At 44.5% G+C, this 27982-nt stretch overlaps 7 protein-coding genes across 9 annotated transcripts; 6 read left to right on the top strand and 1 right to left on the bottom strand.

Annotated features, from left to right (window-relative positions):
- The first annotated feature begins 4 nt into the window (after positions 1-4).
- On the top strand, positions 5-16463 carry LOC124414103 (transmembrane emp24 domain-containing protein bai). Of its 3 annotated transcripts, XM_046895020.1 has the most exons (7): positions 5-159; positions 237-419; positions 611-731; positions 846-916; positions 1381-1507; positions 1621-1738; positions 16421-16463. In XM_046895020.1, exons 2-7 carry the CDS (start codon positions 240-242, stop codon positions 16446-16448), a joined length of 645 nt encoding a protein of 214 aa, XP_046750976.1. In that variant the 5' UTR covers positions 5-159; positions 237-239; the 3' UTR covers positions 16449-16463. The 3 variants fall into 3 exon arrangements, with proteins under 3 accessions (XP_046750976.1, XP_046750975.1, XP_046750977.1); XM_046895019.1 differs by having other exon boundaries at positions 47-419; XM_046895021.1 differs by lacking the exon at positions 16421-16463 and having other exon boundaries at positions 49-419; positions 1621-1797.
- On the top strand, positions 2307-2974 carry LOC124414104. Its single transcript, XM_046895022.1, has 2 exons — positions 2307-2703; positions 2774-2974. The coding sequence occupies exons 1-2, from the start codon at positions 2538-2540 to the stop codon at positions 2839-2841; spliced, it is 234 nt and encodes a 77-aa protein (XP_046750978.1). The 5' UTR covers positions 2307-2537; the 3' UTR covers positions 2842-2974.
- LOC124414102 (AN1-type zinc finger protein 2A) lies at positions 3324-5053 on the top strand. Its single transcript, XM_046895018.1, has one exon. The coding sequence runs from the start codon at positions 3657-3659 to the stop codon at positions 4311-4313; it is 657 nt and encodes a 218-aa protein (XP_046750974.1). The 5' UTR covers positions 3324-3656; the 3' UTR covers positions 4314-5053.
- LOC124414100 (RNA transcription, translation and transport factor protein) lies at positions 4860-6495 on the bottom strand. Its single transcript, XM_046895014.1, has 4 exons — positions 6371-6495; positions 6050-6271; positions 5866-5964; positions 4860-5772 (listed from the first exon to the last, which is right to left on the bottom strand). Exons 1-4 carry the CDS (start codon positions 6429-6431, stop codon positions 5408-5410), a joined length of 747 nt encoding a protein of 248 aa, XP_046750970.1. The 5' UTR covers positions 6432-6495; the 3' UTR covers positions 4860-5407.
- Positions 6713-10504, top strand: LOC124414097 (nascent polypeptide-associated complex subunit alpha, muscle-specific form-like). The gene is made up of 7 exons (XM_046895010.1): positions 6713-7055; positions 7181-7303; positions 7595-7636; positions 7806-9746; positions 9838-9990; positions 10088-10238; positions 10335-10504. The coding sequence occupies exons 1-7, from the start codon at positions 6974-6976 to the stop codon at positions 10429-10431; spliced, it is 2589 nt and encodes an 862-aa protein (XP_046750966.1). The 5' UTR covers positions 6713-6973; the 3' UTR covers positions 10432-10504.
- LOC124414099 (diphthine methyl ester synthase) lies at positions 11039-12593 on the top strand. The gene is made up of 3 exons (XM_046895013.1): positions 11039-11263; positions 11650-12151; positions 12259-12593. Exons 1-3 carry the CDS (start codon positions 11129-11131, stop codon positions 12486-12488), a joined length of 867 nt encoding a protein of 288 aa, XP_046750969.1. The 5' UTR covers positions 11039-11128; the 3' UTR covers positions 12489-12593.
- LOC124414105 lies at positions 13304-27730 on the top strand. The gene is made up of 6 exons (XM_046895023.1): positions 13304-13446; positions 14265-15008; positions 15091-19474; positions 19523-20042; positions 20147-20241; positions 26068-27730. The coding sequence occupies exons 2-6, from the start codon at positions 14266-14268 to the stop codon at positions 27559-27561; spliced, it is 7236 nt and encodes a 2411-aa protein (XP_046750979.1). The 5' UTR covers positions 13304-13446; position 14265; the 3' UTR covers positions 27562-27730.
- Positions 27731-27982: the final 252 nt, after the last annotated feature.

Below are 27982 nucleotides of genomic sequence, written 5' to 3' on the forward strand. Positions count from 1 at the left end.
GGAGGTGACGTGTACAATGCATACATACACGGATTAACCTACATGAAAAGTTGAACCACCGTCGAGCTACGTCGTGACTTGTAAATGGCTGCCAACTCATCGCGATGTTAATACACGTCGGAAGTATTTGATACCATTCCGTCAGACTGTCTGTATGTGAAAGAAATATCTCGTTGACCGATTTTGTGCGTATTTTTTGAATCTGTAAACGAATATTTCGCGTGGTAAGCGAATACAGAATGGCGGGGAAGACTCTCGTCGCCGTTGCGCTTCTCTCCCTTTTCGCAAACGTACGGGCGATTATGTTCTACTTGGAGCCGAACGCCGAGAAGTGTTTGAGGGAAGAGGTTCAGGCCAACGTTCTTGTCTCCGGTGAATACGAAGTCTCCGAGGCCACCGGACAGACTGTTAATTACATCGTAAGTTACGCCAGGCCTCGGAACACCCGAGAAAGCTTCGCGACGCTTCAGCTAGAAATTCGAGGTTATAGGTTATGTTGTAGCCAAGTCTGTGGTCAGTCCTCAATATGCTTCGTTGGCTGCGATATTTGTGCCCTGTTTTTTCTTCTCACACATCTCGATACCGCTTTACCTTCATTCCTTTTACCCAGGTAACCGACTCCAAGACACACATACTTTCCCAAAAGGAAGATATTTCACGTGGGAAATTTTCGTTCGTCACCGAAACCTTCGACACCTTCCAAATATGCTTCACGTCTCATGTTCCCTCTCGTAAGTGTGCCATTTTTTATCACCTTATCATCTTGTCTATCTACGAACTATGGAAACTACCGTCCGATGCGGATTTTACTTGATGCTACGCGTTAATCAATTCGTTTGCTACAGATCTGCGAGGAATGAAGCAAGAAGTCGCGTTGAGTATCAAGCGAGGCATTGAGGCAAAAAGCTACGAAGGGGTGAGTGGCAAATCTGACTCAGCGGTATTGATATTCTGTTGCAAAGAGAGAAGACACTGTATTTCACATTTTATTAGATTGTACTGTCTTTGACGATAAAAACTCATTACTATTTTCTCTTTTGTCTGCATATATGTACCCTGTATGGCTTGAACTCTGGCGAAACAGGCGGTAAAGTGACACAAAATAATTTGCCTCAAGTACAGTCTCACGTGTACAAGAATAACACAATTTATACAGATTTTTATTTGTGGCACGTTGATTCGTTAATATGTTTGTTTTTTCTTATAAAATTGAATCATAGGTTGCTCGTTTTGTTAGTTTATCCTGTTTTTAATTTCCCTTATTTACCTCTGATCTTGTGTTGACGTAGTTGACACGTACGTGAGCAATAACGACCGATTGTGAGAACAAAACAGAAACGCATCACAGCGCTTTACTCGAAATTTTAATTCTTTCCACAGATTGGCGAAGCAGCCAAGCTTAAGCCTATGGAAGTGGAATTAAAGCGTCTTGAGGATTTATCCGAATCCATCGTTCAAGCCTTTTCCTGGATGCGCAAAAACGAGGAAGAGATGAGAGATACAAATGGTGGGCATTTTTACCCTCCCTCCTTTCATTTTCATGCTCATTATATGCAAAATGCAGAACTGCCAGTGACTCGATATCACTTTCTCATCACTTTCTTTTTCGTTTCATTGCAGAGTCGACTAACAGTAGAGTATTGTACTTCAGCATATTCTCCATGTGTTGTCTCCTGGGTCTGGCGACCTGGCAGGTACTCTATTTGCGGCGTTTTTTCAAAGCGAAGAAACTAATCGAGTAAATGAAAATATTAACAACAAAATTATAAAATAAAAATAATCCTTCGCAAATTGAAATGGGGACGAATGTAATAAGCCTCAGGGCTGCGAGAATTCAATCGGGTAATTGTGTGGAAAATCTCCTACGCTGGACACCATTCGTTGTACCTCAATTATATATTGTACATACATACAATTGTTAAGTAACGCCGCTGAGATCATGTTTGGCAAAACAGCTCTACTAAAAGTTTTGTATTTTGAAAATAGAAAAGAAGGAAAAAAAGAAAACGAACAAGAAACTCGTGCAGAAATTTGAAAAAAATTTTAAGCATACTTACTGAAATAATTATAAAACAGTGAACGGTAAACGATTATTTATTTATGCGTTAAACAACACTTCACTTAGGACTCACGGACCGCCTATTCCGTGTGTATTTACACAGTTGTCAACATAAATACATACATTATAGGTATATTAAATGTAAACATTGTTGATCATCTGAGGTATAACTCAATTTTGGTTTTTCTGTTTTTTTTTTATTAAAGAGGAAAAATTAAATCTGGGAAGACCTTGCGTGTTTTTAATTTCATTTTATTTAAAAAAATTAACGAAACCGCGGTGTCACGAGGAAGCACGTGACTTGTCAGTGACGTCATTAGAAGATGGCGGCACTTGGGTGAGAATGAGGAGAAAGGTTGCTTTTCGACTTTAAAAGTGGTCACAGGCTATCTGAAACTGGTGTAATTTCCAAAAGTCAAGTATAGAAGGAAAAAACCCACCAATTTAAATCGACTACAATCTTTGAAAGTGAATCGACATGTCGGAAGATTGGCAAAGCGTGGTTACATCCAGAGACCGTGATTGTTTGGGTTGTAGGTTAGTAAGTGGGGGAGGATTGATCGGCGCCGGTATTTACGTCGCTTACCATTCGAAACAATTTAACAAAATCACTGGGAAATCGGTGATGTTCTCCTTTGCCGCCGGTTAGTATTATTAATGTTTTTTTCCCCTTACGTATCATCATTGCGAAGCTTAATGACTGATTTTTTTTAGTATTAGCCGGTCTTGGGACTGCTAGAATCATGAGGCTGCCGCCGTTCGATAGTTTTGGAAACGCCTGATTGTACAGAGAATTCGAATCTGGAAGGACGTGAGCATTTTTCAACAGTGAAATAAAAATGCGACGAATAACGTCGACTCTTTCCGTAGTTGAGGAAAAATAAACGTTTGATGAAAACATGTTCGAAGACTCAAGGATTTCGTTTCCATTTTTCCACTACAAATTACCAACCCTTTGGGTGAGACGAATTCTTATATTTTTAGTAATCAGGAGGTAGAAATAATTTTTTTCTATTGATTACATTGATTATCCCTATCAAGTTGCGCCATTTTTCCGATATACGATCGAATACGAAGATAAAAATTCAAAATGTTTTCGAAAAACTGTTGTAGCTGGTCGGTTACCGACGGCTCGAAACTGTTAATCCAATTACCTTCACATGATATTGTGAAATTCCGCTAGAGGCGCTGCGTGCAGCGATGAAATTTCAAATCCAACGCGTCGTCGTTTCTAGAACAAATCGTGCAATCGATGGTTCGAAATTGAGCGCAGCAAGAGAAACGTTGCCTTTTTAATGACGCGACGAATTCCGATGATCGTCATTCTCGAATTTCTCCGAATCATTCCCACCACAGTTACCGTTTAGCGTTGTGAATGTGATAAATTGCGAGGTATTACCCGCTCCATGGCATCGGCGATGACGCAGTTTATCGACGAACTTTCGAGGACACGGACGTGGCCCAGCTAGCTGGCGAATCGTAACGCTGACAACGAAAGTGCGCGGGCAGTAAAAATTGGTAAACAATCGACAAATTGAATCTCGAATTTCACAAAGCGTGAAAGCAGCAACTATCGCCTCTCAAATATCCGACAACAATGGAGTTTCCAAACTTGGGTGAGCACTGCTCCGAAAAAACCTGCAACCGTCTCCAGTTTTTGCCCCTGAAGTGCGACGCCTGCGAGGCGATTTTCTGCACCGATCACATATCCTACACCGGTCACGCGTGTCCAAGTGCCTACAAGAAGGACGTACAAGTGCCTGTATGTCCGCTCTGCAACGCTCCAGTGCCTTCGAAGCGATCCGATCCACCCGACCTCGCCGTAAGTCTGCATATAGATAATGACTGTCAGGCTGACCGTGCCAAGAGCAGGAGGAAAGTATTCACCAACAAGTGTACGTCCAAGGGCTGTAAAATCAAGGAAATTGTCGCGGTCAAGTGCGGGGACTGTGGGAAAAACTTCTGCTTGAAACACCGGCATCCTTGTGATCACGCCTGCGTGGGAAAAGAGGAAACCATGCGTCAGCGGAGACTTGAAGCTCTGAACAAACAAGCCGAGAGTCGAGCCTCGCAGAATAATCAAAACGCCAATTCTAGCCTGTTTAGGAACCTTCAGGGAACTATAAGCGAGGACGAAGCCTTGGCTAGGGCTCTACAGGCCTCTCTTCAAGACGAAGAAAATGCCGGGAGGATCGAGTCTGGTCAAGAGGAAGAGAATCCGCTCGGGAATAAAGGCAGATGCAGGCTCTCCTAGTTCTCTTATAATTTATAAACGCGATACAAACGTGACGACAATGAAGAACAGACGTGTTGAAATCCCTGCAGAATTACTTGTCAAGTGCTGAAGATGCGTTTTCTGTTTTTCTACAATGCAAGGATTAGGCACAAAATATCAATTGGTAGGGGGGCTCTTATAGGCTAGGTGATTAAAAAATTGGATATTTTCAAAATCCTATTCTCTAATTAAGCCTTTTTCGGGAGAAAACTGAATTTCTGTCTTTTTCCACATTTAACTAAGCTCTAGTTTTGTAAATCTGAATACACAAGAATTTCGAAGAAATATTGAACTATGTATCTTTCATATCAACTTTTTTTGTCGGTTGCTCTTCGGTACTTTACTTTCACGTCTAATATTAAATCAAGTTTCCTCAAATATTATACATGAACATATCCTTGTTAGATATTCTATCCGATCAAAAATTCTATTTCACTAAGTCTAGTTATAAACACAATGGTGTAACAAATTAAAACCTCAGATCGCTGTCTAGTGATTTATTAATTACGCAATTTGCTGTAAATAATCTAAAAATATTCTACACGTATGTTAAGAAAAATCACGTTCCAAACTGCCTCTGTACATTCGTAATGATAAATAGTTACTATGAGCTTTATTGTAAAACAACAAAGAAGAAACGACGTTATAAAACGAGGAAAAAGTTCTTTACTCGTAAATTTTCCTCTACTCTTATCCGTGTAATAAATATTTATTATAAATATATGATGAAAACCGGCTTACATTCCCCGCCATTTGAACTTGGGTTTCAAAGAATTCCTTGCATCTGAATTCATTTAAAGTGGATACTATAGAGGGAAGAAAAAAAATTCAACCAATGTAATGCGATTGTTATAATAATTTATTAGTTTTCACCTATCGTTAAATTCCATTATTGAAACATGAATAACATATGACGAATCAATTCGTATGTATAAATCGGAGCACTGGATCATCATTAGAAATTAATATCAATATCGGTTATCAAACAATATTTGACCAATGAACGTCAGCAAAATTTTTAACATCCCATATGTGTGTGTAAATGCGCCATGGGAGTTGTAATGACTAGCTGTTTATCTTCCAACTTTCCCAAGTTTCGTATCAGTCTTCGGATTTGCAGTGATATTTTGAACACCAACAATTGTTTCATTTATTCGTGTTTGAAGGTCCCTTAGATCCTGAATGTACAGTAATCTCAAGATTTTTGCCGCATTATTCAGAACTGGATCTCCCATATTGAAACCCAACTCCGCTTCCAATATCGGAAACTCTTTTCCCTTTACCACTATCGATTTCGGATTCAATAAAACATCGGCGTTCAGTCTCTTGCAAACTATCTGACTGCACGCTTGCAGAGTTACAAGGTGATCCGAATGTCGAGGAACTCGAAGTAACTTTCGCAATTCTTCGATTCCGTTCTTAAACTCTGCACTGTGAACTGTAATCAGAGAAAATAGAATTAAAAAATGTAAATACCAGTATTTGTCACATTCAAAAGTTCAACAGGTTTTATCTGATATACAATACTCACAGTCCAGATTGTCTAACGGGTTTGACGATTTTATGTTGGGTGCTGCCGGTTTGTTCATATCTTTCAAACTCTTGCCTGTTATCGGTTGATACTTTTTATCTGCGATAGTTTGAATTGTATCAAAATCAAGTTTCAGTAAAAAGGGAACTCAGTAGTACCAAAACAAACATGGTATGGCTCTTACAGTTATCCTCAAACTCCAGCTTGACCGCGAACCCGATCAACCATTCGAGCTGATCCACTGGCTGGGTAGTTATCGGACAAGCGACGTCCTCGCAATATCTCTTGAACGTTGCGGGCCAACTAGTCGAATTCATGTCTCTGAGATCCTTTCGATCCTCAATTTTGTAGTGACGTATCTTTTGGTCTTCGAGCCAGACGACCAGTTTGCGAAAGTGTTGGGGGTCTGAAACGATATTGAAATTTCAGAAAAATTCCTATTGCTTTTGTGACAGCTGGGAGGTTAAATTTCCGCAAGTGCACCGGCTAACCGGTCTCAACTCACCATTAGCGTTTACCTTATCCCAATCTATATAATCCAGTGCTTTTAATTTTCTCTTGAACATTTTATAAGTTAAAGGTTACGCGGTTACGATTTATTTACAATTCTTATTTAACGGGAAGAGAAAAAGCAGCTGAAAGTTGGTGCAATACTACAATTATCGACGGAGTAAAGATGGTAATGAAGCCAAGGCGTGAAGGCGTGAAAGCACTCGATGCACCACGAACTAGTCGATAGTTGAGTTCGAAACTTGTCGGGAGGTTTCGGCTGTAAAACAAAGCGCGTTTTCACGCGAGTCTCCAGATATACGTGCGAGTCGTCGTTTTAGGCATTAGGCAATGCATCGAGTTCGTGCCAAGGCAGTTGGCAGCAGCGCCCTGATCAACGGTTTTAAAACTTTGAAACAAGAAAAGCGTTATTCAACGCCAAAGGCGGTGCAAAAACGGGCAAAACAGCGGGAGCACGTAACGGCAGCGGGAAAAGAGGCGTCTGACAGGTTTTAATTAGCCGTTAAATAACTGCGATCCGTGAGCTAAAATTATCCTCCGCTATCGTGGATCGTTTTAACGCGGTGTACGACGCTTTTGTGGTTCTGGAAAGGTAAACATGGTGCGGAAAAGGAAGAACAGCAGCGACGAGAACGGCATGCCGGCACCCCAACAACAACCCCAACGCCTCACTCGACAGCGTAAGCAATAAGCATGTTTATTATATTCACACGCGCCGTCAAATTGTCCTCTCAATCGGACGTGGAGAGATGGAAAGAGTTCCTTGCAATTCCTCACCAATGGTTTGCGTCCGTATATATTTCAGATCGACGGACAATTATAGACGACGACGACAACGGGAGTACGGAAGCTTCTCCAACGGCGAAGTCGATTAAATCCTCCAAAACTATGAAAACACCGTCAACGACATCAGGACGGAGTCGAAAAAGTATAAATAAATGTGTTACTTTGCTTCAGCGTTTCGTCTTGCACAGCTACATCTAATCATATGTTTATCTTACTTTTCATAATATGTTAGCCAATTGGCACTACAGTTTATTTATTTTTGTATTGAAGGGGCAAGGGAAATCAGTCAATTAGAAGTTATTCCCGTACAACTTTTGTGATAGATCAAAGTATTTTGAAAACAAGGTTATATTCTTTTTCCACTCGTTCCCATGGTTTTAATATTAATACAGTTCTTCTCATATAATGTAAAGATATTACTGTTTAGTTGCAGGTGCCTTGCCAGAGAATGCAGTCAACACTTCTATGTCAACTAGTAAGATGAATTTGTTGCTTGTCATAACTCACTGTAGAGGGTGTCCAGCATATCGAAGAATCTCAAAATTGCAGAAAATTCAATAATTGTTTACCTGCTGGGCAGCCTGAAGCTTTATTTCTCCCAGCGATTGATAATATCTTTCATATTTGATTTGCAAAACTTTCAGGAAGCCGTAGACGGAAGCTTGCAAAAAGCTCTAGCGATTCTGATACTGAGAACAAGGCTGAGTCGCCAATCGGACAATCGAAACTTGACAAAGTTAATACTTTGGAGAAGCTGGAGACGACAAGTCGTCCATTACGGTCGAGGTTGCGCAAAGAAGTGAATGAAAACCTCGGTGAAACATCCATAGCTGAATCAAAACAGCAGCAGCGCGTAACGGATAAAAAAAAACGGGTATTGGCTGTGGCAGAGAATACGATGACTGAAAATTGGCTGGTTCCAATCGAAACCCCTGTAAAGCTGACCAGGTTGCAGGCAAAGACTTCAGCAAAAAAAAAACACGCACCTGACTACCACAGCGAATCAACAGTGCAAAGTGGCAGAATTCAGGATGCAGATGAGAATAAAAATCCAAAGGGATATTCTAAAGTAAAAAAAACACCAAACAAATCGTTTTTGATGAAACAAGAACAGAATTCGTCACTCAGCGTTGTCCCTAACGACACAGTGACACCTGAAAGCAGTCCTATGCTGGTCAACTTAACGCCGCACAGGTCTTCCAAAACACCAAAAAAATCGCCACTCAACATTGGCTCACCCAAGACGCACTCTCACTCACCTTTACGGCTTTCCAAGACACCGCGGAAACTGCCTATCACTGTCGAGTCGCCCGCAACTTCAGACAAGTCGAGTGTTTCCATAGGTCAGAGCGTTCAAGAAACAGAGACCACTACTGTTCAGGTCGATTGCAACAACCCCTTTGTAGCGCTGATGGATTTCAGAAAGGAACCAAGCGACCAACCTTCAATGTCACCCAAGGTATCAAAAAGCGGCAAAACCTTAGCCCCTAAGACGCCGTCCAAAAGGTTGTCCACTCCAGCTTCCAAAATCCGTAAATCCCCTGTGAAAACTCCCGCTGCATTGCAGAAAAGTGTTCTGCTGGTTAGAGGCAGAATCTCGACGCCAGTCAATGTGAAACGATCCAGCCTTACCCAGCCAGAGAGTCCACGAAGGCCAAAGTCCACTGGAAAAAAACGCTCGCCGATAACGTCATCTGGAACTCCGCTGCGGCCAATTCCAGTATCGAAGGAAGCTGCGGCTGCTATTGCATGTTCGTCACCGCTCTGTGTCCCTCCAAACAAGATTAAGGCTTTACTGGAGTTGGCTGAGACTTCTCCAACAACAACTCCTCGAAGTCGGATAAGGCGCTCCTTGAATCTCACCTCTGATTTTATAACGTTTTCTTCCGGCTCAACGAGCAGTCCCATGATAACTCCACAACAAATGGCTCAAGCTACGGAAAACAAGAAGGAATCAAGACCGAGCGATGACGAATCCCTCGGACTAATTGCCATGAACGATGACATGTTTGATGATAGTTCTAAAGCCAAGGATGGCACCTACGAGTTGTCCAAGGAATTGACACTCAAACAGGAGGAAAACAATGAAGAGAAGATCGACGAATCGGGAGAAAAGGATGCAACATATGAACTGGTCGAGCCCAAGACTCCTTGTCTACAAAAGTCGAGAAAACGTTCGTTTTCTGCTATGGAGCCAAGTAATTGTACTCCAGATGCAAAGAAACGCTGCCGTGTTCGTTTTGCCAGTCCTGCTCGGAAAGTCAGCACCACATCGCCTGGTGTTGGTGGCAGTTCAGCAAGAAAATCTCTACCCACTGTACAGACGCCTGCCAGACACAGGATTGGAGTTAGCCAATCAGCTCGGCGGTCTAGAGGCAGAGTTAGCATAGATAGCCAACACAGGAGATCCAGGTCTCTGACAAAAGTAAATGAGATCACTCCACAGTTGAGAAGCGGCAACAAGCGGAGGTCCAACTCAGCTTCAAATTTATTGAACAAAACTCCTAAACTCAATCAAACTATTCAGGATTCCATTAACAGGCTCAGTAGGCCTCGACAAGCAGGTGTTTCTACGTCAAAAACAGGTAAATGGTATATCAAATCACAAATGACTTGGACGTTATCAATGATTTAGGTAATTGACTTGGTATTGATTTTGGTTGATGGAATTTTCAGAAGCTAAAGTAGCTGCCCCTAGAAGAGTTCCTAATTTTGCACAAATCCATCAGAAGAAATTTGCACAAATGGAATCTCTTGTCGATGTCAAGGAACGTGTTGCCAAGAGGCACGTCGAGTTCAGTGCGGTGTCGTCTACTCGGTCTTTCCAAGGTGGGTATCGAATGCAGATGTAAAAATTGAAAACAATTCTCTTGTTACCTCGACTACAAATCACTCCAATTGATTTTTTTTCCAAATACATCTTCAGCTCTCGTACCTGACGTCGGATCACTACCAAGTGCACCAAAGCCTGCACCTAGTGCCCAGCAGATCGAGGGCTACAATAGGTTTGGATTCAAGATAAGAAAAACCGAAGCCCTGAAAGCAATCAGGAAGAATCCTCAAGCAACTGCTGCGAGGTTAGTAGAAACGATTTGGTGCTTTCTTATTCTGTAAGAAAAGTGAAGTTTTATTTGTTTTATTTTATTCGTATTGTCTTTGCTTTTGGTTTCAAGGAATAAAAATATCCAGGACAAAAACCGATCGATTCTACAGGGAGTGCGAACAAATCGGCGTTTTGAGCTTCAGATGAAATCGCGTAACTTACATTAGTAGAGAAATAAGTGTCAATGAAATCTCAGAAGAAGACGAAGAAGAAAAATGTGATGAAATGGTAACAACCAAATGAAGAAGGAAATGAAGAAAAAATCTCAAACAACATCGAGCATGTATTATACGTAAAATTTTTATTGCTTAGACAGTATCTACACTCTGAAATTGTTTTTATTTTAGTTTTTTCAATATTATTATTGTTAATATTATTATGCGGAATTCCTTCACAATTATAAGTGCGCTCACGGCGTTCACTTTAATTTTCAAATCTGAAGAAGCGACAGATCTTTTCTAAGTTACAAAGTAAGGAATTCTGTATCTATGCTACGATGTAAATAATACACATCTAATTGAGATAGTTAAGTTCAAAACGCTTACTGTACACGAGAAGTATTTTATTTCGGTTCTTTTTTTAAACTACCGGACTTTATCAGAATAAAATAAATGAATAGTTGACTGTATCCCGGTGCCCAAATCTCACGCCACAATTTCAAAAAATTAATGTATCGCGGTCACGTGACAATCGATTCTATTCGACCTCTATTAACAACACTGTGCAGCGTAACGATTGTATCGATTGGATTCCAAATGGCGGAAATTATCTGCACATGGCGCACGGTTTATCTTTCAAGTCAATCACACTGCGAAGACGCACCCTTTGCGAGTAACGAAAGTAAAAGTTTTTATTCGCTGAACGATGTTCTACGTTATAGGCTTGGGCCTCGGTGACGCTAAGGACGTGACAGTCAAGGGTTTGGAAATAATTCGCAAGTGCGATCGCGTTTACCTCGAGGCCTACACGTCGATACTGACCGTTGGCCAGGAGACTTTGGTGAGATAGTTTATTGAGTTGTACTTGTGGCAACGACTGTTGCTCATCAATTAGCAATTCAATTGATCAAAACTAAATTAGCATCTAAGCTTGACAACGTCTAGTCAAGTTTTCTATAATGTTTAGTAAACAGAATATCGTTTATTCCCGAAAGTTTCTCATCTGTGTCTCATTTAAGTCTCGTTTTATCCCTGTCAGGTGGCAGCACTGTCAGCAAATTCAAACATATTCTTGATTCGAATCGCGCGCGTACATGCGAAGAAAACATTTGAATTTGAGAACTTTCATTGTTTCCGTCCTTCGGGTCCAAAGTTTTTTGACCAAGACTCATATGTATTGGATAAATTAATCACAGTCGATATTTATGATGTGTTTTATCGGTCCAGGAAAAATTTTATGGCAGACCGGTCATTGTTGCTGATAGAGAACTGGTTGAGAGCGGTGCGGACGAAATTCTGGCCGAAGCAGAAGCAAAGAATGTGGCTTTCCTTGTCGTTGGTGATCCATTTGGGGCGACGACTCACACGGATCTGGTTCTCAGGGCGAGAGATAAGGGGGTGAAAGTTCAGGTAGTTCACAATGCCTCTATATTGAATGCAGTTGGCTGTTGCGGTCTGCAGCTATACTCCTATGGGGAAATTGTCTCAATTCCTTATTGGACGGAGAACTGGGAGCCAGATAGTTTTTACGACAAAATAGCGACGAACAGGGAGCGCGGTCTTCACACTCTCTGTCTTTTGGATATCAAAGTTAAGGAACCCACTCTGGAGAGCATTTTAAAACGGAAAAAGGAATACATGCCTCCGAAATTCATGAGTGTTGCCGAAGCTGCCGATCAGCTACTAAAGATTGTCGAAAGGAAAATTGAAGCTGGTGAAAGAGATTTAGGTAAGATATTTGGTTTGTTAGTTTGAAGTTGCAAAAAAAAAGTGTAAACTCAGTTTGAGCCAGGTAAAAATCTACAAGATAGGCTATTGATATTTTTAATTCCACAGCTTTCACTGGCGACAGCCTGGCTGTGGGATTGGCACGCGTCGGTGCCGATGACCAGCGAATCGTCGCCTGTTCTCTGCGCGAAATGACAGAGATGGATCTCGGGCCACCGTTGCACTGCCTCGTCGTTACAGGTCCGATTCTGCACCCATTGGAGGCCGATTATCTTCTTCAGTATGCGACAGACAAGGAAAAATTCGAAGAAATGACAAAACAGAAGGAAAGCCACTGATGTGAATTTCAATAATGAAAATGAAACCACGCTGGATATTGCTGATGACATGGAAACTATGTGTAATACAGTTTTTGTAAAAAAGAAAAAACACTTCTTAGTTTTAAGAAGTTTTTTTTTTTTTAAAGCCTCTCATTTAATGGCGTTTTCGATGTAAAACGGGTATACTGAGTATTCGTACGCAAATTTGCGCTGCGTCAAATATTCCAGAAACGACACGATTTAAATTTGAGTGTCAATAGAACTCGATAGAAAAGCTCAACAACGTTTGGATTGTATTTTCTATCGCAGTAGAGGGGAAAGGCTCCGCGGTGTATGAAGCATTAGTTTTTCAAGAGTCTAAATATCCGAATTCTACGCGGTATAGAATTAGCGATGCTATTCTTGGTCGAACGATGCGGAGATAACGAGGCGTACACCGGACGGTCGAGCGGTCGGGCGGAATCTTGAATACCTTAACATATCAAATTACCCACGCAAATCCATCCGTCACGCCGAAAAGACGTCGGCGTTGGCTAGGGTCGCGTGCCGGGTCACCGAGGTCAAAAGAAACGGCGATCCATACGGATCGCTGTTATCCTCCCAGGTGTGGGTGAATACGCAGGCAGTCACGAACACTCGAACCCTTGCTCATGTTACATCGTGTTATCGATTTCAGGGTAGCGTGGCTGAAGCAGCTCGCGGTAGCGCTTGCACAAGCCGAGGTACACGGGCACGACCGTCTCTCTCTCGGCAATCGATGGAAAAACATCGATCGCGCGCCCGTCGTCCCTCGGCGAAGGTGAAACCGCCGGGGAAGGTGAACCAACCGACCCCGTCTCTCTGTCAAACGCGGGTAAACTTTCGCCGCTGTCAAACCTCTTAACGTCTCTTCCCGACCGTCCAGCATTTCGAGAGAACGCCCCGTACAGTCACAAGCAGGTGCAGATCAAACCTATTCCGCATTCTTGTACATCAGGTAATCGATATACGCGATCAGACAACTAAGTATCGGCAGTATCGATACCCCGATTCCGTCATAATTGTATCAAAAATAAGTATCACGACGATGGTAATGTAAAAAAGAGAGAAAACGTCCACTTTACGAATCTCGTACGCTAACGGATCTCGTGCGAGACTAGTAACGGATGTGCAGGCGTTCGAATTCTATATTTTGTTAATCGGAATTTTCGTCATTCTTATTCTTTTGAATTTCTGCTTGTTTGAAAAACTTTCGCACGCACGGTTTCTCCGCAATGTAGATATAAGTCTTTCTAATGTTAATTAATTTTGTTCGATCATATATTATATACCTATATTATAAGGTGGTGGAGAATATCTGGTTGCAGGCGGTTTCTGGCGGTGTTCGAATTCTCAAATCTCATTATGCTGTACACGCAGTGCGGAGCCGTGATAGATATAGATATAACGTTATTAACTTATTATCTTATCACTTATCATTGGTGTTAAAATTTATTCCTGTTCTATACAGATGGTGTATATAAGTGTTACGTGTGCACGCGAAATCGACAAGTGTATAAGTATAGCTATTTCTAAAAACTTGAAAACACGAATAGTCAGTTTTTTTCGAATAATAGCCATGCAAATTATCGAACGTATGCACTTATTAAAATTTCGTGAAAAACATTATTAAATTTTTGGCATGTAAAGTATAGCCCGTAAATTATCGAAATGAATGGAAATTGACTGGAAAACTCGATGCCGCGAATCCACCAATTTTGTAAGACCATCCTCCTCCTCCTCTTCCTCTGTTAATGATTATTCCAGTCTTTGCAGGATGGGCACGGCCAAACGGGATCTCCGGACTTCCGGTGACCTGGTGATGGCGCCGCGGGTACCGCATGGATTAGCGGCTGCCGTCGAGGGGCTCACTCGGGAGGTGATACGACATCGGCCAGAGGACATTTACGTCTTTGCGGCACAGCACTTCGAGGAGCTGCTGAAACTGCGGGACGAGTACGGAGCGGTTGGCAGCCTGCCGGGGCGAAGCGGAAACACCGCCGCCCTCCGCGAGATAAACGAGTCCCTGAAAAAGCGAAGCGGCACCGACGCCAAGTCTCCCGGTGAAAAAAATATGAGGGAACGCAGTGGGTGGTCGATGAACGAGACGGCGAGAGTCCTCGAGCGACACAGAAGCATATTTGGCGACAAAGGGCGGAAGGTCAGTACCGAGGAGGTTAGAGCTCTTGGGAACGAGAAGGAGAACAAGGCCAGGCGCGGGGATGACGCAGGAGTCGACAAGTTCCCGGTTAGTCAGAAAAGGCGTGGCTCCAACGAGAGGTTCGTTAAGAGGCGGATGCCCAGAGACGCGGAGGCGGCTTCAGATAACAAGTCGAAGAGTGACTGCAACGGGAACCCGAAGATCATTTCGCAGATCCCGTCCTTGACCGGCACGGGAAACCTCCTGGCTAAGGACATCAAGTCCGAGCTCAGGAAGAACCGGAACAGCAGCAAGGACAGTCGGAGTACACGCGAGGTTGGCTCTAGGCAACCAGGGGGATTGAAGAAGACGTTGATGAGGTAGGAAATATTTGAAATAGCGAGCGTATAGCCGTGTTTTTATGATTTTTGTTTTGCTAACAGCGTTGTAATTGCATTTCAGATCCTCGCGCGAGAAATCGTTGGACAAGTTCATCGAGAGAGGAAAGGAGGACGATAAGGATGATTTGACAGGTGTGGTCAAGAAGGAGAAGAACGCAACGGATAATCAAAAGCAGAAGACTGACGCCAAGGCCTTATCGCGGTCGCTGGCGAAGATACCGAGGACGATGAGCATGGACAGAGTCCGGGAGTTTGTCCTTGACAAGTTCCGTTCCTCTGAAAGTCTGGAGGAGCTGAGATCGACGAATTACGTCGACAGAGTGCAGGAGGTGATCGACGATGCGGCGCCGTCGATACTGAGGAGGGTGAGGGAGATGACCGCGAGATCTTCGGCTGGACAAAGTAGCAGTAGGGGATACGAGTCGGTTGACGAATCGACAAGCACGTCGACGAGATCCGACAAATCGAATCAGACCGACGACGTCAGAAGCAGAAGCGCAATGTCGGCGATGAGACGGTCGAGAAAGTCGACGCGGCGACGAAGCCGATCGAAATCGGCGAAGATGTCGGCGGGTGCCGATTCACTCGAAGGTATCGAAACCCTCGCGTCGGAAACTGAGCCGGTGAAACAGCCGGAGACGAAGAGCGTAATAGCAGATGCTACCAAGTCCGCCGAAAGTCGAAGCACTCTTAAGGGTCTCGCGATTTCGAGGGAAGAGGAGTGTATAGGATCCGCGAAGCGGAGCACCGGAAACGGTGAATCAGACGCATCCGATCATCCTGACGCTACTAGGAAGGCTTCGGTCAGCTCGCCCAGCGTCTCCTTGCCCGCCGTCAGACCTCCATCGTCGAAGAATACCTCGAGAAGCGTGTCGCGAACCGATTCCGACAACCTGGTGCTGCCTCCGATTCCTCCCGAGCTTTCCAGGTCCCTAAAACAGCGGGAGGAACTCGTTCTCCCCAGTCTACAGGGCTCGGCACGAACCCCGGAACCGAAGGGCGGCCTCCTCGACTTGGGAACACCCGATGGGGGTCCGTCTTCCTTCAGAAGCGCGGCTGAGGTCGAGCTCAATCTGCCCGACGCTCCGACGGAGGAGATTTTCAAGGATAGCTTGAATGTCACTCCGGATATCGGTGAGAACGCGTCGCCGAGGCCCGATTCGCTCGAGCCGGATGAGCACGGGGATAACATTGCCGAGCTCAAATCGAAGCTGAATGAGGTGGGAACGTTTGGCGCGGCTCAGGCGAGCGTTGGGATAACCGAGAGTTTGAGGGAAATCGAGGAAACTGAGAAAAGGATTGAGAATCTACTGACGATTGAGCAGAGTCGGAGTTCGATCAACAATGCTGACGCTACGTCTGTAAAAGAAAAGCTTGTAGAAATACAAGAGGCGGAAGAGCGACTCCGGAATGCGATAGATCCCGGTGCTAAAAATGAGACGCAGGAAATCCAGGGAGTAACAATAGACGTCGGGGTGAAGGAGAAGCTGATTGAAATACAGGAAACTGAGAAAAGAATTGAGAAGATATTGCAGCCTGAAGATCGGGATACTCGAAACCCTGATGTTGATGTTGGGGTGAAGGAAAAGTTGGCGGAAGTTGAAGAGGCCGAGAAGAGAATAGAGGAAATATTGCGTTCCGAGCCTCGGGATATTGATAAAGAAGAGAATTGTGCCGAAGTGAAGGAGAAAGCGATTGAAGCTAAGCATACCGGAATAACCGTCGAGGAAAGGATGCACTCTGAGACTCGAGAAATTCTGAAGGCGGGTAACGAGGCGGGAATGAAAGAGAAATTGATGGAAATTGAGGAAACGGAGAAGAGAATCGAAAAGATATTGCATCCTGGGGCTCAGGAAACTCGGGACGTTGGAAATGACGCTGAAACTAAGGAGAAACCGGTAGCGATTGAGGATACCGTTATACCCATTGAAACACCGCCAGATTCCGTATATCGGAAAATTCCGAAAACCGGCGTCGATGCGACTGAACATAGAATCGAGAAGGTATTGCATCCCGAGGCACAGGCCATTGGAAAAGAAAAAAGCATTCGTGAAGTGAAGGTGGATCCGGTGAAGAATGTGGAAGTAACCTGTTCAGAGAGTCAGCAGATTCCGGAGAGCAGAACCGAACCTGCAGGATTTATGAAGGAGAAGCTGATGGAAGTTGAAGAGGCATCGAAACGGTTGAGCACCGTCCTCGATTCCGCTGGGAAAGAAGAAAAGCTGGGTCAAATAGGCGCCGGCCACCATATCGGCGGATTCGAGGACCGAAAGGATCCGGTGGCGGTAACGAATTCCGTTCCGAAGACTCCGTTTATTCCCGAGATTCCAACTGAGTACGTTACGAGCACGGTTGAAGCCGTCCCAGTCAAAGTTCCCGTCGCCGAAGAAGAAGCGAATCGCTCAACACCAGGTGCAGGTCAGAATTCCGAAAGGTCGACGAATGCCGGTGAAAATAGCGAGGAAAAATCTGAGAAGCTTATACACGAGAGTAAGACGCTGGACGTAAAATCGGATGGGGAACAGCTGCCTTCGGGGACGCCAGAATCGTTAGGGAATTCCTACGTCCTTACCGAAGGATCGCCCTATGAAATACCGGACTCCGTAACGACGGTGGTGATCCCCGACAGACAGGCGGACACGCCGTCGTCGGAGATACTTGAAATCGTAATCGAGGAAGAGGACGCCCGCTCGAAAGACAGCCAAGACACCGAAGAGAGTCGCGAAATATCGCTGCGAAATATCCTTGATAACTTCGGGGAGATCGTTCACCAGGAGGCGACAATCGTCGGGTCACCTCGCACAGACGTTGATTTTATCCGAGGGTTGAAGGCGGGCAATGAGGTGATTATACCCAAGCAGGATCTCGACCTGATCAGAGAAGAAGACGACAAAGAAGTGCCGGAGTCTCTGGAGGCGGGAAGCGTCGTTGCAGCCCCTAAGAACGCCGTGACTCCAACCCTCGACGACATAGCTGAGACAGAGGAGATCGACGACGTTTCTGGAAAACGAGAGACTGTTGCAATTGTGGAATACACAAAGACATCCATTCCCGAGGACGGGAGCCGCGGTCTGGTCGACGAAGAAGCGGGGCGGTCGTCTGGAAACCGGGAAAACGAATCTCTGGAGAGTTCCGGAGTTGAGACAGAGAATCGTGCCGAGGCTGAAGACTCCTACAGGGCGATGTCGCCCACGATGACGTCGGCACTCGATCTGCTTCAACGAAACGCCACGGAATCGACGACAACCGAGTCAACGGACGAGGTGAAGGAGACCACGATATCCGACGACGGTGGAATTACGGCGCCCGAATCGTCGGTGACCTCCCCTTCCTGCGCCGAGAATCTTCTTGGCCCCAGGAACTCAGAGTCGTCGAACGAGGTGAAGGAAACTACGATTACCGATCAGCCGGCGGAGGACGGTGGTAAGAATCTGTACAGCTTGGTCCCCCAGTGCCATGGCTCGATGCCACACGTCCCAGAGTTGAATTTAGACTCACTCCAGGATATCACCGTTTCGTCGTTCCAACTCTCGGACGATCCGACTGCCGAAGAAAACAGCGACGTCGGTCAGCCGTCCAGCGAGAATGAAACTTCTGCACTCATTAACGGGACGAATGAGAATAGGGAGCCCATTCGGGAAGATACTATTGTCAAGGAAAACGTTGTCGTGAGAGAAGATCCCTGCACTAAAGTAGTCGCCTACCTCACTCAGCCGGACGCTACTGTTACCGGTTCTAAATCTGTGGATATTGACGTTGAAGGCAATTCGGCGACTCTGAAAGTGGGAATTGAGGGAGGTGAAGAGGAGGTCGCGAAGAAGGTACTTGAAAAAGTGGACGAAGTCGCTGGACAAATTTGTGACACGTTGGACAAAAAAGAAGCTGAAGAGGCACCTGACAATATATCTGAGAACTTGGTTGAGCAGGTAAATATGGATGTGGTTAAAACGGAACATGGAAAACTGGATGAAGAGGTGATGAAAGAGGATTTCGAAAAAGTACACGGGGAGTTGGTCAAAAAACAATCTGAAGAACTACTTGAAGAAGGAGCTGGAAAAGAACCTGCGGACGTAACAGTAAAAATACATGGAGAATGTTCTCAGAAGGAACCTGCAGGAGTACATGAAAAATTGGCGGAAAAAGTGTCCGAACAGGAAACTGTAATACTGCATGAAGACTTACCTGGAAAAGTATGTGAAACGATGGTTGCAAAAGTTCAGAGCGAGGTGGTTACGGATCAAGAGCCCAAAATCGTACCCGAAGGGGTACCAGCAAATGTAACTGTACAGATCACTGAAGAAGTACACGAAGAACTTGCTAAAAGTAAACCTGAAGCGGTACACGAAGAACCGAACAAAATCGAACCAGAGGAATCGCGTCAAGAATTGACTAAGAAAGAACTTGAGGAAGTGTCCGAAAAGGGTGATAAAAAGATAGTTGAAGACGTTCCTGAAGAGGTGGGTAAAAAGAAGCCTGAAGGAATCACCGAAGAGGTGGTTAAAAAAGAACACGGAAAATCGGTTGAAAAGGTGGAGGAAATACATCAAGAAGTGCCGGTAAACGCGGTTGACAAAATACGTGCAGACGACGACGAAAAGTCTATTAAAAAGGAACCCAAAGAACGGCCTGAAATAGAATCTAAAAAAGTGGATGAAACGGTACCTGCCGCGCAAACAACCGAAAAGAAAACCGAAGGATCAGGGGAGGAAGACCTGCACGTCATCAATGAGACCAAAATGGAACTTGAAGGAGTGAATGAAAAGACAGCGGATGACGCGACTTTGGTATCTCAGAGCTTGCAGATTGCGGAGGGACTCGAAACGCCCGCGGTCTCATCTGCACCTGCGGCCGCGGATCCCCCGCATGCGGAAGTAGTTACGAACATCCTCGTCGACGATGGGACATCCGGAGAGCGAATGAAGTACCATATTTACGTACCCGAGGTAACGGCGAGCGAGGAAAGCACCACCGAAACTAGCACATTCAATTCCGCAGCGACGAAAATTCAGGCCGGTGAGTGCGGAAGGAATGTTTTCTTCTTTTTTACTTATTATACCTACTCGTTCTAATTTTTTTCTCTGCTAATTTTCTCCCGTGCTATCTTTTTCGGGAATCAGGAGTTCGCGGATTCCTGACTCGCAGGCGGCTCCAGAGCGCTCAGCGGCGCAGTTCCACCCTCGACAGTGTTCCCTCGATTCAGGACAGCGTCGCGGTGAGTCGAACTTAAACATTAGAAATTAAGATGAAGCTATTTCTACCAAAAGCAGTCGAAATGACTGGTCTTCAAGAAATACCTAAAAGTAAAACAAATTTCATCTCATATTGATATAAACATATTCTATTATTGCATATTTTTAACCTTTAAGCCGCCGGAAAATCCAAGTGGAGCAATCTATCAAAACTCTGTACTCGGGGGTCTTTGAGGTCGCCGATTGCGAATCTGAACTCGAAATTTTGAAATTCAAGATTGCGGACCAAAATCCGAAATGACTTTTGGATGAAACTCGGTATTCGAGGGTTTTCGCAGTCACTCAACACGAACTTGAACTCTAAATTTGAAAATTCATCACGGTGGATCCAATGATGTTGCGTAAAGTGACTTTTTGGATTTTTGTCCGCCTTATTAAATCCGCCATCTTGAATTTCGAAAATCTGATTTCAGATTCGTTATCAGCGACCCCAAAAACTCCACATCCAGGTCTTATGCAAAACAACAACTTTTGAATTTTTCTATACCGTTAACCACCGGCAAGCCTAAATATAGACTTATTACACGTGATCGTAACTTTGTATAGGTTATACTTAAGTATAAGTAAAGGTGATGAAATCCCAGCAGTCCAAAGGTTAAAGACAAGTCGTTTCGATTGGTATGGTAGTTCTAGTGTTAATTTTGATTCCATTTTTTCCTGTCACCTCTGCGACTTCCGCGCAGCGTCTTACCTGAAAGAAATCAGCTGTTTTGCTGGTAGATAGATATTTGCCGAAATTTCACCCGACACACACTGCCGTAGAAAGTAGATACTTTCGAATAAATTCCGCACAGACATAAATTCTACATATTATCGTACAGTGGATGTAGCACCATGTGAAATGCATGTACAGTCGTCGCATTCGTGCTGCAGGATATTTATAGTGTTTTCAAAGTGTGCTAATGAAACACTAGCGAACAGGCATTTATAAGAAAAAATATGCACGCAGTTATGTGTAGTAGGCAGAGTTCAGACAGGAAGTGCGAATAAGAGCTTGACGAGGCGTTAGCACGTTTCGTTCCGTTACGTAATCAATTAACGTTATATTTTCGCTGACGAAACCAAATTAGTAAGTACAACGTTATTTTTTCCCCTCATTTAGCCTCATTTATCGAGTGATTATTTGGGTGAAACTGTGACGTGTGTAAGTTTGGTTTTTTCACTTTTCTTTTATGAGTGAATATTTTTTACTTTTTGTTCTTTCCTCATTTTTGGCACACCTTCCTGGAATCCGACGCCGCTTTCTATTAAAATTCTTAACGAGGCACGAACAACGACTCTTTAACCCCGGCGCGTTGGGTCCTTGACCCCTTTGGTGTAAAAAATCTTTTTCACATCCGTTCGCGCGAGCTAATCAATTTCTTCGATCACTCTTTACGACCGCCTTCCATCGACTCCGGGTGTTTACGTATATCCGTCTGATTCATTTTCCCATTCTTCCATATCTATGCGGGAAAGCTCGTCCGGCGTACGTGCCAGTATAATCGTATTACTATCTCGTGGACATACGTATATGCCCACATACCTACCTATAATGTATACCTACACGCATAGCGGATGTAGGTATAGGAAAAATGACGGCCTCAACCTTGTTTGTCGAGGCGTTATAGCCGTTCGTTCGTGACTGCGACGACGCACGCCGAGCCAAATTAATAGTCTATTTCCGGTTATTCGGTTTGCCTTGCGAATTGCATATTCGTATATTGTGTACAGCCTACACATGCAAACGTTTTACAGTATAATGCGGGCTCTCGCGGTAAACAATTCTTAAAAACAACAATCGGCGATTTGAATCCGGATTAATTAACACGTTCTCACCTTGCACCTCGATTTTATCCCTCGTCGTTGATCTGTTTTCCTCAATCGCCCGGCGAAACTTTTGCATTTATAATATATTATACTTATCGTACGTACGGATATTGGCGAGAGTGTTTCGGATGAAAGGAGAATTGAACGATTGGGGAAAAAGAAAATTATTATTGAAAATCTATGTACATTTACATATATTTCGATTATGTATACATTGTACATATCTCGGAGATTTATTTTGAGAGTGTAAATAATAATAGTCAGACAGGGATTTGTTGGCGGGTTTGCTGACGCAATGACGGAAGGTATATAGGTGTATACATGAGTATTAGCGGTTTTGCTAGTGGGTGCTGCAGCACATATCAGGCTCATAATGACGTCACGGCAAAAATATATATTTACGTACATCTATTTTAAACCGACAGCTCGTGCCGAGGCGACGATTTACCGGCATATTTCTTTTTTCTGTTTTTTTTTTTTTTTTTTTCTTTTTCTTTCCTCCCCCACCAGATTTATTACGCCTGAATTCTGCAAAATATTATTATTGTGCGCGTGTAACGTCGTTATTACGTGCGTTGTGAACGAAATATTCTTGAAAATGAATAAGTATAATAAAATATTACGTTATAATGTACGAGAAAACTTTAATCAACTTCTTCGATAAGGAAAACCCGCGAGGAAGTTTTGCTTAGATTTTTCCTCAACATGTGGAAATTGACGGAGTAATAGAAAGGAGGAAAGTAAGATTATAAGAAGAACGAATCGTCTGAGTTTGTGTTCGTTGTGTGAATTCATGTAGTAGAGGGGCAGAGGAGAGGAGAGAAGAGAAGAGAAGAGTTCGTCACACACGCAGCAGAGATGTATTGTGCTTTTCAGACTAATAATAGATCGTTTCATTCACAAGGTCCTTACGTACACATGTGTTAGAACTAACTCACACATCGGTGATCTGCTGATCGCAATGCCGAATCGTCGTGCTCCGCGAGTGGAACGATAACAACATTTTATATCCGTGGGACGAATTCGCCGTGTATAAATCTACGAGTGTTACACGCGTAGAATATGTATTATATGTATACGCATATAGCTTCGATATAACTCGCTGTCTGGTAAACGATGCTAATCGTAAGGAGCCTCGACGATGAGGATGAACAGCGGTGCAGGCTTCAGAGGCTTAATAGCTTCTTCTGAAATCTGTAATCCATTCTCCCAACATATTAACGTAGGTGGGTCTATAACATCTTGGCCGAATCTTTTTTCAACCATCCTAATGAATCAACAATTTTTCGTAGGTGGATGTAACGATATTGTCAATATTTCACTTTGATACTTTCGTTTGAAAATTTGAAAAATTCTACTCCGAGATCTCGCAATGAAAAGATGCTGCGGCGTTAGATTTTTTCTTTCTTTTTCCAATGGGATTGGAAAGGATGGCGTTGATTGATTTTCACTCGATTCTATTAATAACTAACGTTCTGTTCATCGCTGTTATAGAGGGATGGTTATCGTTTTATCAAAAGCGGTTCTGGCACTACCCAGGGATATTCGATTAGCTCTAAAAAATCTTCTGCCTCTAAACCGCGAGCGTTGATGGATTCTAGAGATGGTGGGCAGAAGGAGAAGAAGCCTGGTGGTACAAGGATGAGGATGAGGATAAGGATGATGATGAGGATGAAGATGAGGTGGAGGAGGAGGAGGAGGAGGAAGAGATGAGAAAAAAAGCACCGCACCACCGTGTAAACATTATACGGTATCTACATTTGACGTGGGTGCTGCTCACGGCGCGCGGCTTTCTAAAAATACAGAGTAAAGGCTTCTGGCCGAGATCAGGCTATCTTCGACGAATTCCAAACAGTAATAACAATCGGCGAAACGGCGATAATGTCGGTCTGTCTTCCCTTCTTTTCTCCAACTGTTCGATAGAATACTCAATGACACAATTATACTCGACAGACGAATACGGCAGACGATGTTTTTCTTTCTTTCCGTTACGATAGGACAGTGTAATATTAACAATCTTACGTAAAATGGGATTTCATCTAACGACGGCGTGTCGTTGAAAGAGAATAAACGTCAGAGAACGGGTTTGTCGTAGAAAGACGACGGATGGATGGATGGATGGACGATCCGAAGCCTTGGCAAAGACAGATGCTGGGCTGATGCTCTTAAAATAATTTACACATCTGTAAAGTAATCGCTCGTTCGAGCCTCTCTCGGTGGGCAAGAACGTGAAAAGTGCGGCAGCTGGTCGTTTTAACTCTCTTGTCACCTACGCGGTGAAATTTATTTATTTATTTATTTACTTTTAATTGCAGTCAATATTTTGGACCGATTTAAGTTACACGAAAGACAGGAAGCTCCGGGTATCATCGAAACGAGGCAGTCTTCAAAGAGGCCAAGTCGAAAGTCTGGCCACTTGTGCAGGTAGCAGGTGCCAGAGGATAGAGAATGAGAGATTCGATGGGATTCCCCTACGCCCACTGCTCCCCAGCCAGCCCAAGGGCAAGATACATGGAAGGCGGATCTGTTCAATGTTTGGATAATTATAAACGAAGAACCGTTTCTGTGTAATAGTTCGGCGATTATTCATCCCGCGGCACGCGTGTTATATTGCTCTATTTCCGAAACGTATAGACAGAACGAAAGCCGCTGCTGCTGCTGATGCTGAAGCTGATGCTGCTGTTGCAATGGACTCCGGCATTTTAAGCTGGCAACCTCCCTATTAATCTGTATACGAAAACTGGCTCTGTGGAATTCACGCTATTCGGGTTAATTTTAACGATCGTTATCTCAAACGTCAACATACGGCTGGAAGAGGCCGAAGGATCTCATTCCTTTTTCAACCTGTTGTATTACATGTTGTATGAATTACACACGTGTGTGTGTGTGGGTGCGTGTATGATATCGAAGATTATGTTTAGGATATAACCGCATTTTCCTCCGTTGAAAAACTTTGATTTCGTAATCCTTGACGAGCCAGAAGATTCCAGTATAAGAAACCGCTAAGCTGCTGGTGTCCTTTGACCATCTTCAACGCGGAATTGGACGGTTTAATGACGCGAATTGTGCAGCAGCAGTGGCGGCTTGGACATCAGCCTCGTCTATGGCTAGGAGCTGGCACGCAATATTCATAATATGTATGTAACATACGAGGTGGGAATTGCCGGGGCAATTTTGTAGAACGCCCATCGTGCCGGAGCAGGTTTTATGGCCTCTAAAACTCGCAACTCGTTACAACGAGCGTCGAACTTAAATTTCACGTGTTTGTCGTCATCCTGCGTTTAACGACGGGGTGATTCCTCTATTTTATTTTTCTATATTTATCCGCACGTATCGACTTCTACTCTATTCCATTCGCCGATGAATCAAATTTTCAACATCCACTATCACTGGACCTTGGTGTATATTGTAAATATACCAAGATCCGTATATACAGACATCAAGTTGAGGTCAGTGTGTAATGCAAATGGAATGCCCGAGCGTGCATGCATCTGTCACGCACGTTAGGCACAAGTCAATTATCATCTCTGGTAACGAATTATTTCTATAACGTAGGTAGAAGGCCGTCGTTTGACCGTTTGATAAAGTGATTCACGATAGCGGAGCATGATGGCACAGTCTGCACCTATACCTATACCTATACCTATACCTATACCATGATCATCGAAGCGCCCGATGGTTCGTAATTTTCTACTTGATACCAGTTGACCCGAAAGTATTAACGGGTCACGGCCTAGATCATTATTATTGTTCCCTTTCCAAGAATAGAAGCACTCGGGACGGATTTTAAGTGCTCATCATGAAACCCCTGCATGCTTGCCTGCCTGCCCACAGCCACTTTGTTTCACACGCGACGTTCACGCAACTTTTCTCCTCCTTATCTATAATATCTATCCTCCTGCACGAAATTAGGTACGTACCTGTCTTAATTATCCTTGTCGAGAGCGGACAGTTTTTTAAACAACCTGTTGTGTAAACAGGCGGATGCGCCGCACCTGGAACCGATCGAGGAAGTCGGACTAGCCCAAGCTGCGACCACGATTCAGAGCGGCTATCGCGGTTACAAAGCGAGGCAGAGACTACGCCGCGAGGATGCGGTTCAAAAAACAACGTTGTCGGTGGAGGGCGCGTTTTCTGGTAACGGCCTGCAGCATACCGGAGAATTTCATGACTGTTTACCACTACCGGTGATTGTCGGCGACCTCAAACCCATTGATAAGTTATCAGCAGGACGTCAACGTCAACCACCCGAACCTGCCGGTCGTACCGACGATCCGGCGATCAGTAGAGAAACCGCGAAGATAGCTCAGCGGCTTGCTGTCAGTGAGGATAACAACGGCACGGAAAAGCGCGAGGACCCTATAGAGGAGAATCACGATTCCACGGAATCTTGTAGCGGCAAAGAGGGAGATGACGAGGAATCGAGGTTTCGATTGATCGTCGAAAAGTATCCTCACGCCGATCAGGGACTCAATTTTGTCGTAGTTTCGAGCAACGACGCGGTCCTCCAGAGTCAGTACCTCAACTTCATAACCAGCATCGAGGAAGTTCCGAACGACACGGACTCCCTGGTCGGTTCCGGGCCGAACTTGAGGGTGATCGAGGACCTTCAGTCCTTTTTGAAGAGCACCGCCGGCCTCGAAAGCCTACCGAACGACACGACTTGCTGCAGTGACGTGTCTGCGAGCAGCTCGATGAGCGTCAGAGAGCCTCTGGCGATTCCCGGGACACCGGCGACGGGAGTCATAATAGAGGAACTTTCGAAAACCGAGGAGGAAAGCGCAATTCCGGATGTGATAACATTGACGTCGGTAAACAACTCGAACGACGTCAACGACTCGGTAACGAATACCGATGACGGAAACTCGGACGTGCCGGGAGATTCGCTCGTCGATTTACCCGGATTGTCTCTGGAAACTAAGCACGTCACGCCGATGGTTACGGACGTTGGAAAGGAAGCCGAGGCTGGTGTCTCGGTCGATGAACGTCCGGAGGTCGAACTGCCCGGGGAAGTACCTCAGGACGGATCTCTTGGCACGATGTCGTTCTCGATGAACGTTGAGGATATGCTTGGCCTCGGGGCGGAGAGCGATCCTCCCTCGAAGATGAAGCCGATTTTCGAAGTCACCGTCACGCCCAGGGACTTGTTGAAGCTGACTAGCAACAGGTCCCAGGGCAGTCAGGCCAGCGGTGAAAGGGTCGAATCTCCGGTCACCATGATGCAGATCGTGCCGAAGAGCGTCGAGGAGAAATCGGACAGGTCGGAGGACGAGAGAAGCGGGGAGCCCAAGAGTTCGAAGGGAAAGATCGGTAGCGCCGAGGGTAATTCTGATCCGATTAAGGAGAGTCGCGATGATTCGGCTCAAGGGAGAAGGAAAAATGAGGTCTCCAGTACGGCGGAAACTTCGCGAACGTATTCGAACGATAAAAGTAGTCACGATTCCCCGACTGGAGGAGAGAAAAATGTGGTTTAAACTTCTAAGCGCAGTTGTAGTGCAATGCAAATTATTTAGGTTCGGTATGTCGGTATAAGTCGCCTTATATGTTACTTTATAATGGTAGATAGACGCGTCGACGTAGCGTCAACGGCGGAATGATCATCGCACATGAGCGTAAAATCAAATTAGCATTTCCCTTTTGGTACACGGTAGTGATCGTATCTTTAGGTCGAAGAGGAAACAGCTAACGAGACGACTTTGCCAAAACTTGTGCATCCTGAATTAGTGACATTCACGAGGGGTTCACTTATTTCTGTTTCACGAAGATTCCAATCCTTCGTGCGATTATTCAACCGTTGACTCACTGACAGAGACTTGCGGGACGAAAAGAGGGAGAAAGAGAGATTCCGGAGTAAACCTGGAGGACTGTAGTGGAATGCCTCGAGTATACGTCAGC

Source organism: Diprion similis, chromosome 13 (assembly GCF_021155765.1).
Source record: "Diprion similis isolate iyDipSimi1 chromosome 13, iyDipSimi1.1, whole genome shotgun sequence".
In the NCBI taxonomy this organism is placed as follows: domain Eukaryota; kingdom Metazoa; phylum Arthropoda; class Insecta; order Hymenoptera; family Diprionidae; genus Diprion; species Diprion similis.